Raw genomic sequence first — 17,641 nt, 5'->3', positions numbered from 1 at the left:
GAAAATCTAGCAGCTTTGTGGTAGGTGGTTTCAAGTTTAGATAAAAAAAAAGTTTAGTTTGTTTGAAACTTGGTAAGGATTTAAGAGCTGTAGAAGAGACTAGGAAGAATGTAGGCTCATGTAAGAGTGAGTCGGGATTCGTTAGGAACTTATTTCGATGTAGTAACCAAAGCTTTTGGTGATTTTTTTTTTTTTTTTTTTAATGCAGTTGTTTATAGGTTCATAGGTAGGTACTAGGCTATTGGCCCTAGGGCTCATACAAGCCTAGCCAAAAAATGTACCCAGTTGTTTATAGGTTCATAGGTAGGTACTAGGCTATTGGCCCTAGGGCTCATACAAGCCTAGCCAAAAAATGTACCCCGGCTTTCGCCACACAAGAAAATTATTTTCCTGTGCCCCTGTCGAGCAGAGCCACAGAAGTGATCCCTGGGGTGAATTTCCCATCCAATCAAGATTTTTCTTGAAGAGTGCTAATGAGGAGCTCTGTTTGACATAGATAGGTAGTCTGTTCCAGTGTATGGGAAGTCTCTGGGACAGGAATCTATCCCTCCAGCATGTTCTGTTTATTGTGGTGACAAGGTTTAGATCCCTAGAGCGTGTAGCTTGGAGAGATTGGGATTTCTTTAAGTGGAGCATGTCCAACAGCTCTGGGTTTGACACAGCTTTATATGTTAGGCAGTGATCACCCCTGAGTAGGCGATATGCGATGGAGTAAAGCTGTAGTTTTTTAAGACTGTCTGCGTAGGGCATCTGTTTGAGGCCAGTAATCCTTTTTGTGAGGTATTTCTGTGGTCTTTCCAGTTGTAGATGTCTTGTGAGGTACATACCAAAAGGGGCATTGTACTCTATAATGGGTCTGAGTGATGAGTAGAGGGGAACAATGACCTCTTTTTTTCTGGAATCCTTTTGTGATGACATGAGCCACGTAGAAGGATTTCCTGACCACTGTGTCAATGTGATTATCAAAGGAGAGACTACTGTCCACCTGTGTCCCAAGGTCTCTATCACATTTTCGGCATTAAGTAGAGTACCAGCTATATGGTAGTTCATGGGTACAGAGTTTTTACCAAAGGGGATGACAATACATTTTTTGGCATTGAGCTGCAGGCCATGGCTGTGACACCAGGTATCTGTCTCAGTGAGGCCCTTTTGTAGTTTGTCCACATCGTTAGGAGTTTCGATTATGGCTCCTAGTTTGCAGTCATCTGCAAACTTTGTTAGCCAAAGACCTTCTGTGTTAGCCTGCAGAGAAGTAGATACCAAACAGGAGAGGACCCAGGACTGAACCATGTGGTACTCCACTTGTCACTGGTCTGATGTCGGATTTGGAATCCGCTACTTTCACAGTGTGGGTTCTGTCCATGAGCCATTTGGCAACCCATCGTGTGACATAGGGATTTATACCTAGTTTAGAGAGCTTATCTGTAATTCCAGAGTGGGGGATGGTGTCGAAAGCCTTGGCGAGATCTAGATAAGCTGTGTGAACCATTTTACCCTCATCTATGGCTTTGGTGACTGCTTCAAAGAAGTCAATCAGGTTTAGGAGGCATGATCTGCCTTTTACAAATCCAAACTGGGTAGGGTCCAGAGTTTGGAGATTACCAATGTCTTTGTTAATGAGTTCCATGATGATACGTTCCTTGGCCTTGCAAACCAGGCTCGTCAGGCTAATGGGGCGGTAGTTCCCGGGGTCCGTCGTGGATCCCCCTTTGTGGAATGGGATAACCGTCACGGTGCGCCATTCAGTGGGTACAAACCCTGAGGTGAGGCTATGATTGAACATAGTACTTCAGGTGCCAGTTCATTCTGTAGTTCATGTAGAACGCAGCCTGGGATATTGTCAGGTCCCATGGATGCTGTGTTCTTGGCTTTGGAGAGTTTTTTTTTTTTACCTGTGCAGCCGTGATTATAGGAACTCTGCATTATTCCGGTATAGGGATTGGCCCTCTGGGGGGTGAGAGGGGAGTAAAGTTAGCACTGAATCTATCTTCTAGGATGTTGGTAATATCAGTTGTATCTGTATATTTAGTGCCATTGTGCTGTAACTCAGAGCAGATCTGAGTGTTCCCATTTAGATTCTTGACATAGCTATAGAATGCTTTGTGGTTGTCTTTAGAGTCCGTGGCAATTTTGTTTTCGTAACTAGCTTTGGAGGATTTTGAGGCATCTCAGCTTCTTACTGAGGTTGACCAGGGAGTTCCTCCATTCATGGGATTTTACTCTTTTTGCAACAGTTTCTTTCTTCTGTTGTAGAGTTTGTTTATGGCAGAGGACCACCAGATTGGCTTCCTTTTTTGGGGGGATAACATCTTGGTTCTATTAGGGATAGCATGACCCATGCACTTGTGTAAGTGCTTATAAAGTGCATTTGTGTAGGATTCGGCAGTCATACCTCTATTGTCCGTCTGCATGGGTGTCGTAAAGTTTGCCACTTCTGTCTTAAGAAGTGTGAAGTTGGCTTTGGAGAAGTTTTTTACGATGGTTTCCCTAATTGGGGGTGGGGGTGGGATGTGTATGTCTAGGCTGATTAGCTTGTGGTCGGATCTGACCAACGAGGAATTTACCTCTGGTGTGGAACACCGGTTTCCCATGTTGGTAATGACCAGGTCTAGGATATTGCTGCCCCTGGTGGGGGTGTGAATAAGTTGATCCAAGGCATTGGAATTTATGAATTCTAGAAAACGTTGAGCAAAAGAGTTGGTACATGAGTAGTTTTCCTAGTTAATGGTGGGGTAGTTGAAATCGCCTATTATTAGGGTGTTGGGTTGTACCCGAATACTTTCCAGTGTGTCAAGAAATGAGGAGTGGGAATCCTGGGGCATGGTGGGGGGCCTGTAGCAAGCGACAATTTGGATTGCGGTCTTGCCCAGAGTTAGTTGCAATTGGATAATCTCTGATGCATTATGCTGTGCAACTAGCCTGGATGTGTGGATATCCTTAATGAATATGGACACGCCTCCGCCTTTAGTGCTTCGTTCTGAGTTAGGTGGCCGAAAGGTGTGGTATGAATTGTGGTATGAATTGTGGCCTGGTAATGCAGGGGTGCTCTCTGGAGCTTTGAACCAGGTCTCTGTCACTGCACAGATGTCAGTGTTCTCCATTTTAAGGAGTGCCTCGACTGAGTGCATTTTGAGGTTTAGACTTCTAGCACTGAGTAGCATTACCCTCAGATTTTGCTTGCTTGTACCTGTTACGGTGGTGAATTTGTCATTTGAACCTTGCCTAAAAAAGGCACTATAGGGGTGGCAAGAGCCTTAGCCAGTATAAGGGCGACAGGTGCAGGCCATCTCTGGCAAAGCATCGTGGTCTGTCGATCCTGTCATCCCAGGCAGACAAATACTGGATCCCCTTACAATGACACCAGAAGCTTAGCCAGTTGTTGAAGTCAATCATTTTGTCCTTGTACTATGGTATAATTCTGGGTGAAGGCAGGATGCTACTCAGGGGTAGGGTCATACCTGCCTGGGATACAAGATCGGAGAGCTCCTCCATGTCTTTCTTCATGTAGTCTGGGGAGGTACGTCTTAGGTCATTAACACCAACATGGACAATGACAGTGTCATATTTGTACTTATTGTGGAGTGACCTGAGTGCATGCGTTATGTGGCGGATCCTGGCACCTGACAGGCAGCTGACAGTAACTTTCTCTTTGTTTAGTCTAGTGAGTGGAACATCAATGTGCCATGTGTACATGAAAGTTGAATTTTAGCTGGTCATCACTGATTCAGCCCAGGAGCTTGGTGTGTGTTTCAACTTTGTTAGAAGTGTTGAGGGATGTGACAGCGAAAGTGGGTTTAAGGTGATAGAATTAGCTGATTTATAGTGAGCCAGTTTTCAATGGATTTGAAGGACTTTTGTGAGAGTTCAGATCTGTAGAGTCATCAATTTATTGTACAAGAGAAGATAGTGGACAGATGGTGTACAGGTGATTAGTGAAAATATTGGAAAGTAAAGGACCTAGTATTGATCCTTGAGGGGACTCCCTTTTTAATGGGAAGAGATGGGGATAGTGTGGCAAACCGTTTGCTAGATCGTTTGTCTGTAAGGTAGCTTGCAAAACAGGAGATAGTAGAACTAGAAATATTTAGTTCAGAAAGTTTAGCAAGGAATGAGAGACTGTGTCTAGCTTTAGAGAGGTCAAGGAAGATGCTGAAGACCAGTTTGTTGTCTCTGGCATGTGAGATTATGTTGGTAAAGGAAATGTGGGTGGTAGAGGTACTATGGTTTGGGTGGAAGCAATGCTGTATAGAGGTTAGTAGATTTTCCTGGTGTAGATATTCCATGATTTGTTGGTACACACATTTCTCTAGGATTTTCGAGAAAGGGGGACAGGATTGGTATTGGCCTATAGTTTGCAAGTTCTGTGGAGTTTCCTCCTTTATGTATAGGTAAAATATAGATTTTTTCCAGATACTGGGTACTTTGGATTCAGTTAAGGAGCGATTTATTATGGAAATAGTATAGGGCAAGTAAGTTAACAGCTATCTATAGAAATTTAGATAGGTTATCAGCTGAGGTAGAGCAAGGTTTCAATTTTTGGAGATATTTTATGTAGCTTATTGGAACTGGTTTGAGTGCGAATGAATTGTTGCTCAGAGGGGGTGCCAGGGTCTGGAGGGACAACCGAGCTGGAAAATGGCAGAAGTTTACTAATCAAGTCTATAAAGTAGTAGCTGAATATGGATGCTGTTTCTTGGGGAGTATTATTTAGACAGGGGTTTGGGATAGTTGGATTGCCAGGTTGAAGTATAAGATTAATGGAGCTCCAGAATTTTTTAGGGTCACTAGTATCGGAGGTTTGGGTTGCGTAGTTCCTTTTAAGGTTTTCCATGCATTCTCTCTTTGGTGCATTAGTGTGAGTGTGGTTTGTGATAACCAGGGAAAGATAAGGGATTTGACTCTGTTCGGAGAGTGGTTAGGGAGTTGAGTGTATTGAGAAGTAGGAGTTCAGTTTTTGAACTGCTTTACCAAGAGATAGGTGGGTTAGGAATGACCAGTTTTTGAGGAGTGAGTATTATTGAAAGTATCTGGATGGAAGTTGATAAGCTTACGGCATTCCTTAAACCTATGGTTGACATTGTTGAGATGAGGATTGGAGTACTTTAATGGGAGAGTGGTCACTTAGTGTGTCTGGTAAGGTTTCAGGGAAAAATTTGTTGGACTTGGGGACTAGTATCCAGTCTAAGATTGAGCTGGAGTTGGTGGATTTGGAAGTATGGGTTGGGGTGGAGATAAGTTGAGAAAAATCTTGCAGGTTAATGAAGCTGCTTGGATTTTCAGTAGTCCGTCATGACCAGCTTATATTGACATCTCCAAGGAGGATCATATCGTAGGCTATATTATACGTATACCAAGAGAATGTGTTCAAGTATGTAGATGTTACCAGGGGTGTGTGTGTGTGTGTGTGTGTGTGTGTGTATATATATATATATATATATATATATATATATATATATATATATATATATATATTGCTGCTTTTGTTAGTGGTGTTAATTTTGCAGTTTGCTCTTAAGGAGCTCAGCAGGATGAAAAGGAGGAGGGGGGATTGGGTAAAGTGGATAGTGTGAGGTGGTTGGAATAGATTATGGCGACTCCTATTTTTAGTAGGTCTGTCAAGACAGAGGATATTATAACCTGGAGGGAAGATTTCTGAGTTAGAGATGAGGTTTGAACCTGGTTTCTGTGAGAGTTATATCAGTAGTGTGTTGTGCCATCCAGGTATGAAATTCAGAAACTTTATTTAGTATGCTACGTATATTCATAGAGTGAAGTGATAGTTTAGGAGGATACTGAGAGGGAAGAGTATTGGTTTATGTTATTAGAGAGGATGGGGGATTAGGGTGAATATCTCAGGAAAGGAGCAGTGTTGTAATGGTAGGTTGAGGTTTGGTGTGGGAAGTGGTGTTAGTGTTTTTTTTTTATTTTTGTGAAGATTGTAATATGGGGGAGATTTTGATTTTGGTGAGGTTTGAGATAAAAACAGGTGGAGTTATGAAGAAAGAGTGTTGGGATTGGGAGTCAAGAGTGAGGGAAATTGAGTTAGGAGGGAGGTGCTGTGTTTTAATTTGGTGATTGTGACAAGAGAGTATGAGTGGGAGGAGAGTTGATGTGAGAAAGGTGTAAAACATGTGAGATGGGTAGTTGGGGTGGGACAGTTAAAACAGATGTTTCGTTAGTAGGGTTAACAAGATGGGTTTCAGTAGAATACGTATGTTATAGAATTTGGGAGTAAAGTAGCGTAGAAGAGAAATTGAAAACGTTTGTGAACAGTGTTATGTAGAGTACTAGCAAGTGAGAAATTAGAGAAGTAGTGCTTAAGATGTTAAGGGTATAGAGCAGAGAGGGGAGTTTGAGTTTATCAGTGGCCAGTTGGGAAGAGATTTTAGTGTGCAAATTAGGGGTGGTATATGGTGGTCAGTGTAGTGTTAATTTGCAAGAGGCGTGGGATTAATTAAAAGTGAGTTGAGGCAGGTAGTAGGGGTTGTGTAGTATGTGATTATTGGCTGTGTGAGGGAAAGGGGGTGGTCATAGGGGTTGTGGTCAGTGAGCGTTAGTTATGCATGTAATTTTCTCTGGGGTGGGTGGGAATGAGGTTAGGGGAGTGGAATGAGGCCAAGTGTAGTGAGGGCGAAGGGAGAGGGATGAGCCAGGATTCGAGGAGCTAGAAAACGTATGTATCGTCAGTCTATGAATGAGTGTATGAAGAAAAGTGCTTGTAGTATCAGAGTTCAAAAAAAGAGAATTTTCTGTTGAAGCAGTAGCCTAACAGCGTAATAGTTGAGCAGTTATACAACAGCGTTATTTTGCTTGAATGAGGACTCTAAAAACTGTAAACAAGTCTGGGGTGTGAGATGGTCAGTTTAATAGAAGAAATAGAGGGACTTGTAAAGGTGGTAAAACAGTAATCTTTGCCTCTGGTGGTCGCACGCCAGCTCCTACTGGGTTAAAGTGCAGGAGCGCTTTTTACTTTCACCTTTGGCATTAGTAAGGTCAGTAATCAAATGCTTACATAAAATGGGTGTCGGTTTCTATGGACACAAACCCTCCAAGTTGTTGCCATCTACTAAGCTTCTTCCTTATGGTAAGGATAGTAGTACTATAGAAAGTTTGGGTGAGAAATTTTATATTGCAGCCACCTTGTTCTTCAGTGCCAATAACTACCAGACCCATATGACCAGGTATGTTTTGGCTCTTCTTTCCCAGGTTTCTAAGGTGGTATCTGACCTTCCTGATTTTGAAGGGAATGTTTCTGCCCTTTCACTGTTTGGAGCCACTTTTCAAGTTGCCTGTCACTCAGTAAAATGCAGGTGTGATGCAGCTGATGTCTCTTCCAGGGCTTCTACATCTGGTTCAGTGATGAGGCATTATTCCTGGCTCAATCTTCAGGCCTTGCCTGATGATATCAAGACCAAACGTTTGGATGCACCTCTGGTTAACAGAAGTCTTTTTGGGACTGCTTCTGCTGAGTTAAGTGTACAGGATAAGGGTAAGGACTTGCAGGAACTTTAGCATATCTTTGTTGCCTTTATTCCCATGTTTCAGAGGTACTATCTTTCCAATTCTGTCTTTGTTTGTAGACACCCCCCCAAATGGTAAGAAGGGTTAAGCATATTCCTCTGCCTAGCCTGCTGAGAGTCCTCCCCTTCCAAAAACCTTCCTTTCACAATATGCCTGGCTCTGTTGGACATTCTCCATTCCCTTTCCCTGGTCCCCTTTTCTGTACACCTCTCCTTGCCTTTTCCAAATTGATATTAGATCACCTCAGATTCTTTGGTTCTGTTGATTGTCCATCTAGGATATTTGTTTGGAAGTCCCCTTCCTCACTTTTCAGGCATTCCTCAACCTCCTTGAGAAAAGCTTCCTCATTTTTTTCTCATGTTAGATGTCTTTCCTCCTCTTGTAAAAGCTCATTTTGCTAGGGCTGCTTCCAGGGTTTGGATTTCTATCATAACTTGGTCCTCTGTTCATACTTTCACTAAACATTAAAAGGTAATGCTATTGCCAGAGCAAGCATTACAATGGCTGTCTTGTATGGGTTTGTGGAGAATTTCAGTATGCCTTCCTCCTCCCAGGCTTCCTCTTAAGCTCTTGCACTCTTCATTAGGTGAAGGATACTGCAACAGTGATATGGAAGGATGTAGTGTAGTTGTGAAAAAACTTACCATGACAGTAGATGCCTTCACTTCACTGTTACATTATTTGGTCCCTCTATCCTGACTTGCTCTGTGTTCTGGTTGCCTTCCTGGCTGAGGCGCCCCTTTTCCTTATTTTTTCTTCTGGATGCAAATGTTCCTCCTATTTTTTCCCCCTTTTTTCCCTATGCCAGTTTTGAGTGTTTGCATTCATACATCACCTTTATGCCCCCTGTCTTGCATGGGGAACTTGTATGACGTATGTAGCCTATAAGAGCTAAAGGTTGTGGTATACTGGCCAGATGTTGGGCTTTGCTTGGCATGAGATCCCGTAGGTGAAGAATACTGCAACGGTGAAGAGAAGGTTATGGGGAGATTTTACACAGTTGTACTTTTTTTCTTTAAATCTTTGAAGTGTATATTTATGCATATTTTTTGTTTTCCCTTTTTTCTAATGTCTTTGGCTCATTGAGGGGTGGCAATCTGGTGAGTAGCATGCTAACCTTGTATGTACAATGTCATGATGTACACCTTACCCTGTCTTGGGTCATGAAGGGTAAAAAAAAAGCTGAGATTGTTTCAAGAGACTCTGTCCCAATCGTTCATTCATCAAGTAGGATCTCCATGTAGATTAATGCATCTGCAATTTTGTCTGCAACTAATATTTGTGAAGACGTGGTTTATTTTATGTACTTATTTCTGCTGCCTATTAGCATTAGTTTATCTAATGATTGAACAGCGTATTCATTTATGTGTGTGTGTAATAAGTCAGTCATGGGATACTTTCAGCCAGGCAGACACTGTGGAGTTTTCCGTTATGATCCTAACCCAGTCACCCAGCAGCTATCAGTTGAACTTGCAGGTGTAAGGTTACTGTTGTGCCTTTCTGTGAGAGCTTGTGTGTTCCTGCCATGCTCTAGGAAGGCTACTGCATGGATGCAGTTTGTAGACAAGTGTGTGCCCCCACTGAATGTACAGCGTACCATGCAGCACACTCAGTCTGTTAGATGCTTGTATTGCATTGGACTGTACTACATCTGTCACGACCAGCAGGATAGGCAAGATGACATTGATCACTTACTCTCAATCCTCCCTCAGTGGCTGTTGCATTGCACATACTGCTTGTCAATCTTGTCATCAGTTGATAGTCTAGTTTTAATCCCAGTGTGCCACAGAGACAGTGAGTGAAGACCATATGATTTTGATTACCAGATAAACTTAGTGAATTACTTTGTTTTTCAGTCACCATTGATTTTTGTGTGTGGGATGCTTGCTTACTTAAATGAATAAAATAAAAAGTGCTTCTTTACCTTTAACTTTAAGTGGAGAAACATGCTTTTCAGCATTTCATGAAAGGAGACTTTTTTTGGTTAAAGCTTCTATCCATTATGTCTAAATTGCTGTTTTGTCCTTTTCAGAAGATGATGATGATGATTTCTTCTCTTGGTTAAAGTGTGCCAAGGGCCAGCCTCATGAACCAGAAGCACTTATGCCTACACAGATCATTCCTGGTACAGGTAAGCAGATTAGAAGATTGTTTTTGTAGTTTTGTGCTACTGGTGTCATTGTGAGCCACTAAAAGCTGTAATTGTACAGAGTTGTTTTTCTAGGTTCAGTAGATTTTTATAAATGCTGAAGACTTCATGGTTTTGAAACTATTTCTTTAGATGAACATAACCATTCCATGAAGAATGTGCTTTTTCTAAATTAAAGATTTTGCAGTTTGCCATATTCCCTATTTGTTCACTTTTTTCTGTTTTTTACTTAAAGTAGGCATTGTCATGGCTAGCATTGTCTGAAGAGTTTAAGAAAATATTTTTCATGTCACTGGACATTTCTCGTAATTGCCATTTCTTTTTATATCCTCCTTATGCCCCCACTGTTTGTCAGCTGCCAGCCTATGTAAACACCAATTATAAGTACGTAATTGCCCCTGTGTAGTAGCTAAAAAATGCAAGCAAATAGCACAGTTTAGTTTTTCAAAAAACGGGTTAGCTCCTAAATATTAAAAGGTAGTATTGATGTAGGCAACCAAATGCCTCCACCGTGCCCCATCCTCATATTTAACAAAGATCCTGTCTATGGTATCATGTTTGATTCCTCATTCGTACCTGCACTGCCGTATATTCAATTCCCATTTATTCACTATCCTTCAACCGTAACACACATGCAAACCACTCGGAAAATTAACTTTCTATAATACAGTACCCCCCCAAATGGGGTGGTCAATGTAAGCATCCTTTTAACATACCCAATTGTAATATTCCATGACATTGCCCCTTCAGTATGACATGCAGTTGTCTATTATGTTCCTGTCTGAGACCTTTTTTTCCATTCTCCTTCCTCTCAGGTTATTATCCTCCTCTGCTACCTTGACTCTCTCATTCACCTAGTCCGGAAGTTAACAACAAATGGACTTAGTCCTCTGTGCTGACAAGCTGCTTCCCGTGGTATAAGGTTTGATTTGTTCAGCCTTAATTTGCCAAGTGTGTGAACTTGAGCAAGTCACTCAATAGACAGTGTTGAATTTGGGCAAGTCTCTGTAGTGGTCTCCTGGACTGCATGTCTGGTAGCTCCCTGTGAACTTCTATGATTGTCTTGACTCCCCCTCCCCTATGTAAAGTAAGCCACAGGTTTCTAGTAATCTCCCGTCTTATTATTTTCCATTGTGAGTATGAGTTCCACACTCTTCAGGAATATTGCCAGCCTATAGCCTTAATTCTCACAAAAATGTTATGTAGTCTGTGTAATGTGCTGCTGTTTGTCTGCTAATTGCTCTTTGCCTTAACCTCTTGCTTAACCTCCCATGTCTCCTTACACAAGGTCTCAATTTCCCAGTCGTCTTGCAGTAACCAGGTAAAGTGCAGCTTGTAAATTCATTTTTTTCAGTCCCTTTAGAGCTCTTCTCTGATGTCCTCCTGTTCTCATGTTGCAGTATTCCAAACTCTTGGGTTTTCCTCTTTTGCTACCCGAACGTCCGGCCAGTATACAAAATATTCTAGTCACTGCAGGGTACGTGATATGTCTGAAGTTGGCTAAGGGAATGTGGGCCAAAAAAGTGACGTCTGCATGTACCAGACCTCAGAACTTCTCTGCTGCCAGTTGAATGTCAGCTGTTTCTGCCGTACCAGCTGTCTGATTTGTAATTTAATATAAGTACCCCATTGGGGACATTTTGTTCTTTTGGTTCACTGCATGCTTGTGTAGGTTCATGTCATTCAGGAAGGGAAATTGTAGGTACTGTCGTTAGATCCCCCATAAACATGCCCACGAGCTTTGCCTTTTTGTTTATGGCCTATGCATGACCATAAGTCCTGCTCCATCTGCCATGTCTTTATTCCAAAAACCCTACACAGCCATCTGCATGTGTTGAACATTTATCTTGAGAGTCAGCACCTTAAGCGCTTAGCATTGGGTATGGAGGGGCTGTCCCGTAAGCCCATCGAGCCACCTAAGAAAAAAGCCAAAGTTGCTAGCCCTGAATCTGTAGCTGCACCTGTTCCACCCAATATGCCTTCCTGAGGCTGACGTCAACCTGGAGAAATGATCGGTCGCTGCCGATATGGGCACAACGGGTACCATTGTGGAAGCCGCAGAACCCAGAATGGAAGGCATGTCCTCTGAGGTGACACATTGGCTACCGGTGAGGGGGAGCCTCTGCTTGTACTGGCTGCCCAGATAGATCCCTCCGCTACTTCGCAGGTTACTGATCCCAAGCCTACCTTGGCTCTGATGCCTGCTAGGCCTTCCCTTAAAAGGAAAGAGAAAAGAAAACATGTTTTTTCCCCCAGTAGAGAACCAGCCAGATTGGCAGGCATTTACTCAAAGCCTTTTCAGTCCCTTTATGGCTCTGAGGCCTGCTACACCCTTAGCCTCCTCAGTGGCTTTTCCTGTGATGAGCCCTAGGCCTCGGGCCTTAGATATTTTCCAAGCTAAAGCTGAGGAATCCTATGACTCCTCATAGTATTACCTGTCATATGCCTCTCAATTGCCATGTCCCCTTGGCTATATCTCTCCTGAGGAAGAATCTGCAGAAACAGAATCCCTAGGCTGAGGGTCTCGCTTTTGGGGAGACCGTTTCATAAATGAGATGACAGAAGTTCAGAAAAGGTATTAACTTCTTCAGATGGACTTCTCTGCCTCTTCAGCTACACCGCTAGTACTGCCAGCATTTCTGGATGCATTTAATGCAGCATCAGTTAATCCTGATTTTCAGCCTCCTGCTCTTCGAAGGCCTGACAGATTCTGCAAGGTCTCTGAGGGAACCAAATTACTTAAGTGCCCTGCAGCGGACCCTGGCTCTGTATCCGTGTCAGTTGATAAGGCATCTAGACTCAAACTCTCCCCATCCTCCTCACTTCTCATAACAGACAGACAGCAAGGCCATGGAACACCTGGGAAAAAGATCTACACCTTGTCTACCTTAGCATTCAGGGCAATAAATTATCAGACCCAATGTGCCCTAGCCCTTTAAGGACAAGCCACTAAACTTCTTAGTGAAATTCCAGACTCTCCTGCCAAGGTTCAGATATCCTGCCTTGTTTCGCTATCCTCTCGGGTCACTAGGCATTCCTTTAAGTGCAGCTACAACGCAGCTGAAGCTTCTGGCAGGTCTGCTGCATCTGCCTCAGTCCTGAGAAGACATTTCTGGTTAAGGCTACAGCCCCTACTTGATGACATTAGGGCAAAAGTTTTGGATGTGCCTCTTAAGAACTCTGCCCTTGTTGAGACAAAAATGGCTGAGTTAGTCAAAACTCCAGCAGAAGGGGAAAAAGTTACATGACATAAAACACCTGTTGTGTTTTTCTGTCCCCAAATTCCACAGGAACCACCCCTCAAAATCCCAGTTCATCAAGAAACATTCTGCTCCCCCCTCTTTCCAGGGGCAGAAAGACTGCCAAGAAGTAAACAATGCCTTCCAGGCCTGGTCAGACTCCAGCCAAGCAGGCTCCATTTCAAGACAGTGCAGGTAGTCTGTGATTGTCTGCTATTCCTGAAAAAAACATGACTCCATTCTCCTACCCCTAAGGCTGTCTCTCACTGTCTCCCTGTTTGGAAAACACCACTACAGACAGGTGGGTGATCTCCATTATAAAGAAGGGTTATTTCATGATCTGGATCACAACTCCTTCCTTGAAGGGCATTCTACAGCCCCCCAAAGAACAGCTGCCATTATTTCAGCCAGTTAGACTGCCTCATTCTCCAGGGAACAATTCAACCTATCCCTATGACAGAATAGGGAAAAGATTTCTACTCCAGACTCTTCCTATTCCCAAGGAAAGATGCCCCCTGGAGACCAATCCTAGATCTTTCCTACCTCAGTCTCTTCCTGCAAGTGTCCACCTTTCAGATTCTCACTCTGCAGACCCTCTTCCCTTTTATTTTCCCGTGGGAGTTCTTGGGCACTTTGGAAATTAGGGATGCCTACCTGCACATCCCCATAAGGCCCAGTTACAGGATATACTTGTGCTTCTCTGTGGCCTCCTCACATTTTCAATTCTCAGCCTTGCCCTTTGGACTTACTACAGTAACAAGGATCTTAAAGTGCTTGGCACTAGTGGTGGCCTTCTGCATGACCCAAGCACTGGACTTCAACATAAATCACACCAACTCCAATCTGATCCCCTCTTAGGACCAAATATTCCTGGGGTGCAGGATATGGACAGATGTCATCAGGGCTTTTCTGCCACCTCAAAAGGTGGAAAGTTTAAGGCAGTACCTGTTCACTGTACTTCGGGCCACAGATTTGACTGCAAGGCAGTATCTCAGAATCCTGGGTCATATGGCGTCGACTATTCCCATGTTGCCATTGGCAAGGCTCTACATGAGAAAGCTACGGTGGTACCTAAGGTCTATATGGGCACTGCACACTCATCCTCTAGAGTACAAAATCCCCTTCCTACCTTGTCTCAAGAAAGAAGTTCAGTGGTGATTGAATCAAGTGAGCTGCAACCCAGGACTCCCCTTACAGACTGCTGTGCTATTGCAGGAGATGTACATGGATGCCTTTGATCTGGGTTGGGGAGCAGCCATGGGTTACCTAAGAGTCCAGGGCACTTAGCTGGAATCCAAACAGAAACATGTCAGTATTAGAGTGATGAGAGCAATACTTTTGTCCCTAAAGTCCATCCAACACATTGAAGCAGGGCCCACTAAAATTTTTCACAGACAACACTACAGTTCTGTGGTATGTGAGCAAGTAGGGAAGAACATAGGTTCATAGGTTCATAGGTTGGTACTAGGCTATCGGCCCTAGGGCCTATACAAGCCTAGCCATAACAATTCCCTGGCTATTTCTTCCCACAATATTTACTTCCCTGGACCCCTATCTAGCAGGATGACTGACGTGATCCCAGGGTAAATTTCCTATCTCCCATTCAGTTGTCAAGGTTTCTTTTGAAGATGGCCAAGGAGGCGCTCTGCTTGACATGTATGGGCAGCCTATTCCAGAGTATGGGGAGTCTCTGGGTCAGGAACCTGTCCCTCCAGCATGTTTTGTTCATTGTGATGACAAGGTGTAGGTCCCTGGAGCATGTGGCTCTGATGGATTGGGATTTCTTTAAGTGTAGCATATCCAACAGCTCTGGGTTTGACATAGCCTTGTATGTTAAGCAGACATTGCCTCTGAGTAGACGATATGCGACAGAGTATAGCTGGAGCTTTTTTAGTCTGTCAGCATTGGGTATCTGCTTTAGGCCTGTGATTCTTTTAGTGAGGTGTTTCTGCAGCCTTTCCAGTTGTTGCAGATGTCTTGTGAGGTACATACCAAACGGGGCGTTGTGCTCTATGATGGGTCTAATGAGGGATGAGTACAGTGGGACAATGACCTCCTTTTTACTGGATGAAAAGCCCTTTGTGATGATGTGTGCCACATAGAAGGATTTCCTAACTGTTGTGGCGATGTGGTTATCAAAGGTGAGACCACTGTTCACCTGTGTTCCTAAGTCTCTTATCACACTTTCAGTGTTTAGTGTACTGCCACCTATGTGGTAATTCATGGGTACATGGTTTTTCCCAAAGGAGATAACTATACACTTCTTGGCATTGAGCTTGAGCCCATGGCTCTGGCACCAAGCATCTGTTTCTGTAAGGCCTTTTTGTAGAACATCCACATCATTTGGGGATTCAATAATGGTTCCAAGTTTGCAGTCATCTGCGAACTTTGTTAGCCAGAGTCCCTTAGTGTTGGCCTGTACTTCATAGAAGTAGATGCCAAACAAAAGGGGTCCCAGGACTGAACCCTGAGGTACTCCACTTGTCACTTTTCTGGAGCTGGATTTGGAGTCGGATACTTTTACAGTGTGGGTTCTGTCAGTAAGCCAGCTGGCAACCCATCGAGTGATGTAGGGATTTATGCCCAGCTTAGTAAGTTTATCTATGATTCCAGAGTGGGGGATGGTGTTGAAGGCCTTGGCAAAGTCCAGATAGGCTGTGTGGACCACCTTACCCTTGTCCACGGCTCTGGAGACTGATTTGAAGAAGTCAATCAGGTTCAGGAGACACAATCGGCCCTTCATGAACCCAAACTGGGTGGGGTCCAGTGTTTGAAGGTTGCCAATGTCTTTGTTTATAAGTTCCATGATAATATGTTCCATGGCCTTGCAGATCAGGCTCGTCAGACTGATTGGACGGTAGTTCCCAGGATCCAAGGTGGCTCCCCCCTTGTAGAGTGGGATAAGTGTAGCTGTGCACCACTCAGTGGGCACGAAGCCTGAGGTGAGGCTATGATTAAACATGACACTAGGTGAGGTGACAGTTAATTTTGTAGTTCATGTAGTACACAGCCTGGGATGTCATCTGGTCCCATAGATTCTGTACTCTTAGCTTTGGAGAGTGTGGTTTTTATCTGTATGGCCGTGATTACCAGAATTTAGCAATCTTTCAGTATTGAGATGGGCCCTTTAGGGAGCGAGAGGGGGGTGAAGATGGCACTGAATCAATCTGCTAGGATATTGGCAATGTGATCAGTATATTTATTCTGTTGTAGCTCAGAGCAGATCTGAGCATTGCCATTTAGATTCTTGACATAGCTATAGAATGCCTTGTGGTTGTCTTTGGAATCTTTGGCAATTTTATTTCCGTAACTAGCTTTGGAGGATTTTATGAGGGATCTCGGCTTCTTACTGAGGCTGGTAAGGGAGTTTTTTGCATTCTGGGATTTTCCTCTTTTCTGCAACAGTTTCTTCCTTCTGTTGTATAGTTTGTTTATGACAAGGGACCACCAGATTGGCTTCCTTTTTTTGGAGAAGAGCATCTTAGTTCTATTTGGGATGGCACGATTCATGCATGAGTGCTTTAGTGTAGGATTCAGCAGTCGAACTTTCAGTGTGTGTCTGCATGGGTGTCATGAAGTTTGTCACTTCTGACTTGAGTAGCATGAAGTTAGCCTTGGAGAAGTTTTTTACAGGTGTTTCCTTACTGGGGGGTGGGGTGGGATGTGGATATCAAAGGTGATTAGCGTATGGTCAGACCTAACCAACGAGGGAGTGACCACTGGTGTGAAGCATCGATTTCCCATGTTGGCAATGACCAGGTCCAGGGTATTGGAGCATGGCAATTCATGGTGATAGAATTAAACAGTTACTTCCATTGTTAATAGATAAGGACCAAACTGGTTTCATAAAAGGTAGAAATACTTTTGACAACATTAAAAGAACCTTTACTTTAATTTATTATATAAATCTCACAAAAAGAAATATGACCTTGGTGAGACTAGATATAAACAATGGATTTGATTCTGTTGACTGTAATTATTTAATTTTAGCTCTAGAAGAATATGGGCCAGATTCAGGAAGGCTTACACGGAGTTTAAGAGTAGTGTAAGCCTCCTGATTCAGCAACAGCCCAAATCTCCGTGTAAGAGACAGCTAACACGTCTCTTACACGGAGTGGGCGTGGAAATGCTCAATACCTCATTTGCAGCTCCAAGATATGCAAATGAGGTATGTGAGCGATCCACGAAGCCCAAACCAGTCCGTGTAACGGACGTGTTAGCTGCAGAAATGTACTCAGCTGACAACTGAGTACATTTCTGCAAAATTAAAAACGGAGCTATGTCAGCTCCAAATAAAGGGTGCATTTGTTACAGTAAGCATGCCAATGGCCAAATATGTGGCCATTGGCATGAAAGTGTTGCAAAAAAGTTATATAACTTTTTTTTTCCACGGATTTATGTGTTTAACTGCAGCACACCAGCAAACGGGGTGCGCTACCTAAAACTGAAAACCGAAGCCTATAAGCCCACAATTGTGGGATTTATGTATTACATGAAATGTCAATGGAGGGACTTGCAGAGCCAAAACGATATGGCCTCCGTTTAGTAGTTGTCATGGGGAAGCTCCGTGTAAGATATGTAACTAAGCATTACTAGGCAATCCTATGTAAATGAGGGTTACAATACTGAATCACACTGCCACATAGGTAATGAGCACTTTCTGAGTAGTGTAAGAGTTAGAGAAGGGGGAGGAACAGAGTAAGAGGTAGGTGACATCATGGGGGGGAAGGAT

At 43.3% G+C, this 17,641-nt stretch overlaps 1 protein-coding gene across 1 annotated transcript in view; it reads left to right on the top strand.

The window, feature by feature from the left end:
- LOC122790520 (lysine-specific demethylase 3B-like) overlaps window positions 1-17,641 on the top strand; it is a 1,645,389-nt gene that overhangs the window by 1,546,703 nt on the left and 81,045 nt on the right. The window contains exon 12 of the mRNA XM_044058071.1: window positions 9,554-9,652. Coding sequence (XP_043914006.1) covers window positions 9,554-9,652 — 99 coding nt within the window. The remainder of the gene's footprint in view (window positions 1-9,553; window positions 9,653-17,641) is intronic.

Source organism: Protopterus annectens, chromosome 16.part0 (assembly GCF_019279795.1).
Source record: "Protopterus annectens isolate FY-2018-M chromosome 16.part0, PAN1.0, whole genome shotgun sequence".
In the NCBI taxonomy this organism is placed as follows: domain Eukaryota; kingdom Metazoa; phylum Chordata; order Ceratodontiformes; family Protopteridae; genus Protopterus; species Protopterus annectens.
This window is presented reverse-complemented; position numbering and strand designations above follow the sequence as displayed.